This window comes from Lolium rigidum, chromosome 2 (genome assembly GCF_022539505.1).
Source record: "Lolium rigidum isolate FL_2022 chromosome 2, APGP_CSIRO_Lrig_0.1, whole genome shotgun sequence".
Taxonomy (NCBI): Eukaryota; Viridiplantae; Streptophyta; class Magnoliopsida; order Poales; family Poaceae; genus Lolium; species Lolium rigidum.
The window spans coordinates 141,523,077-141,526,314 of NC_061509.1; the positions used below are offsets into that span (position 1 = coordinate 141,523,077).

A 3,238-nucleotide genomic window follows, 5' to 3' on the forward strand; every position below is an offset into this window, starting at 1 on the left:
CATTACGTCCAGCACGTCGGGGTCATCAGCGGGTATAGAGACCTGCGAGCCAAGGACAACAACGGGCTTGTCTCTCAGGCTCAGCTAGTGCCCCAGCCGGAGGACATCACTGTCGGCGTCGGGGTCGGGCACCAGTCGGCACAGCTGTGGAGAGAGAGAGTGCGCCCTTGAGGTGGATCATGGACCATGGTGGTGTGGAGAATAACATGTATCGAGCGGGCAGGCGTGGATGTGGTGCGTGAGCATGTAGAGAACATGTGGAGAACACGGGAGCAGCTGGCGTCGACGCGGCTGCGGATGAGGCCGACCTCGCGCGCGCCTTGGCACAGAGGAGAAGAGAAGATGAGAGTGACGAATGGGCTGAGAGCCGATTTACGTGTCAGGAGAGAGGAAAAAAAGGAGGAGCACTGGCACGCTATGTCTCTTCGCTCCGGGATTCCTGCGTGGCAAAGCCGTGTCGGCTGGCTTTAACACTATTCTGCTAGGACCCACATGCTTTGCATAGATGGAGAAAATGGCTTAAAAGTATTCTCTCTCATCTGCTATGTTTCCGAATCTCAAAGAAATGAATGGCTATGACAACACCCACACCCATGCTTGTAAGCACAAATGTATTTCCCTAGAGTCCCTATTTTTTTGTTGTAATTGCTTGCCAATATCTTTCTTGTGTAATATGAAAGCAGCTATTGCGTGCAGGTACGAGAAATAAATCACATCATTTGATGGGCTCTACACTCATCTGACAGAGAGGCAGCCTCAATGGCATGGAACGCATGCATGCCTGTCCCCCAACGTGAGAAGGCCTAATGAGTGTGGGGGCAGTGGCGTGGCGCATATATGCAGAGCAGTGCGCACCTCCTCGTCCTGACACGCTGCAACAGTAGCTGCAAATGAAAGGTTACTGCTTCCTAACCATCCCATGTTGATCGAACGAGAATAAATGCAACCGATTTTGCAGCGTGGATCCGGGCGACCGACACCTAGTGCGTGCCTAAAAGTTAATTCAGGCTCCACAATGCCGTCAGCACAATTCTCGCATGCATAGGCGATTATTAAGAAGATGTAAAATTTAGCAAAGGTTATGAGCTCATCAAGCCTTCTCAAACGGAGCTCGAGCCCACAATAAGCTCGCGAGGCAACCTCGAGCAAAACTTTTAGGCTCGTGTGGTTAATCGAGCTCGAGCCGACCTGCGCTATATTCGCTCGAGTTCGGCTCATTGACACCTAAATCTGCAAACGTATGCATGGTCAATCCCAGCAATACCAGTAAAGCCTTGCCGGCCCGTCAGATTTACGTCACTTAAAAAAAGATTTGTGTCTCTTTTCATGTGGAGACTTACATATTCGTTTTGACATACGATAGATCGCCAGGATTGCCAAAAGCCCAAAACACTACTCGGTCCCAACATGCAGAGAAAGAAATGAAACATGTAAAAAGTGGTACGTGGTGTATCTATATGCCGTTGTGTTTGTACCTGCCTGTCTAGTTACATCAACCCGGCTGCTATACATCTCTGAAGTTGGGCCATACACGACGAAAATCGATAAACAAATATGCAACCAAGACGTACTATAAATTGATTAGTCCCCTAGCTACTTTGGAGTACTCCGTAAGTAATTTCCTACCGACCAAACTCGATCCAAAGCCGTGCTCGATCGTCTATAAATACCACCTGATACTGCTCATGATAAGTCATATTTCCATCCAGATCTCATCCAAGCAAGTACATTTATCGCCATTTTATCTCGGAAGGTACATTACATGGCTGTCGCAATGGGCTCTGCCTCTATGGGAGGAGAAGAGAAGCCACACGCCGTGTGCTTGCCGTACCCGGCGCAGGGGCACATCACCCCGATGCTCAACGTCGCCAAGTTGCTCCACGCCCGCGGCTTCCACGTCACCTTCGTCAACTCCGAGTACAACCACGCGCGCCTCGTCCGCACGCGGGGCGCCGCCGCGCTGGCCGGCGTCCCAGGCTTCCGCTTTGCCACCATCCCCGATTGCATGCTGGCCATCGACGACGATGATGACGACATCACGCAGGACATTCCGACGCTATGCAAGTCCACCACGGAGACCTGCCTCGAACCCTTCCGTCGCCTCCTCGCCGAGATCAATGCCTCAGCCTCCGCCGAGGTGGAGGGACACCCACTTGTGACCTGCGTGATCTCGGACATCATCATGGGCTTGTCCTTGGACGCCGCCAAGGAGCTTGGCCTCCCCTACATCCAGCTCTGGACGGCCAGCGCCGTTAGCTACCTCGTGTACCACCACTACCGCCTCCTTATCGACCGTGGCATTTTCCCACTTAAAGGTACACACGCGTCTCCCTCGATCCCAACCATACATAGATTTTTGGTGACGACGATCGAGTCTCCACTCTCCAGTCTCCAGTCTCCACACCACACTGCTCCTGCCATTAACACTAGCAGTTTCTAACAGTAATTCTTGTCTATCTCAACGTGCATTGGATGGGTACGAGCAGATGTCAAGCAACTGATGGATGGATACCTCAACACGCTGGTGGAGGACGTGCCGGGGCTGAGGAGCATGAGGCTAAGGGACTTCCTGAGCTTCATATGCTCCACGGACCCAGAGGAGTTCATGGTGGGGTACGCCATCAAGGAGACGGAGCGCACGGTCAGCGCGTCCGCCATGGTCATCAACAGCTTCGCCAACCTCGAGGGCCAAGAGGTGGACACCATGGAGACGCTCCTGGGCCTGCCCAAGGTCTACACGCTCGGCCCGTGTGGTGATCCATCATACCACTGCATGGTGTAGTATGCAAGTCTGATATAACACCAATGAAACACTGTTCCACTAGTATTATATCGCTCAGAGTGGTACAACAGAAACATATGCGGGTCCAAGGCATGTCTATAGAATTACAACATTGACTCGTTACATAAGATCTTCACAGCCTCCTACTTTACAATGAGGTAAAACTGCAAATAAACTCCAGAAGAACGACTCGTATTCTAGTCTTATCACGAACTCTATTTGTAGAGTATTTAACTAGCTATAGAGGCTAAGAATAGATTCTAGCTAAGTAGGAGCTAGGTTTAGGAAGCTAGTTCCCTTCTATGGCTAAACTAGGTTTTCTCCTTGTTGGATATGGTATCTGACTCCTTTGACATGGTCCTGTCTCTTGAAGTAGTTGTCGACTCCTCGGTCTTCGAGTTGCACTATAGATCCTCCTTCGATGCCTCCATATCTAAGCAGGGGATTTAAGAGTGG

The 3,238-nt window shown here is 51.1% G+C and overlaps 1 protein-coding gene across 1 annotated transcript; it reads left to right on the top strand.

Annotated features, from left to right (window-relative positions):
* Positions 1–1,774: 1,774 nt before the first annotated feature.
* Positions 1,775–2,782, top strand: LOC124690184 (7-deoxyloganetin glucosyltransferase-like). Its single transcript, XM_047223603.1, has 2 exons — positions 1,775–2,315; positions 2,487–2,782. Exons 1-2 carry the CDS (start codon positions 1,775–1,777, stop codon positions 2,780–2,782), a joined length of 837 nt encoding a protein of 278 aa, XP_047079559.1.
* Positions 2,783–3,238: the final 456 nt, after the last annotated feature.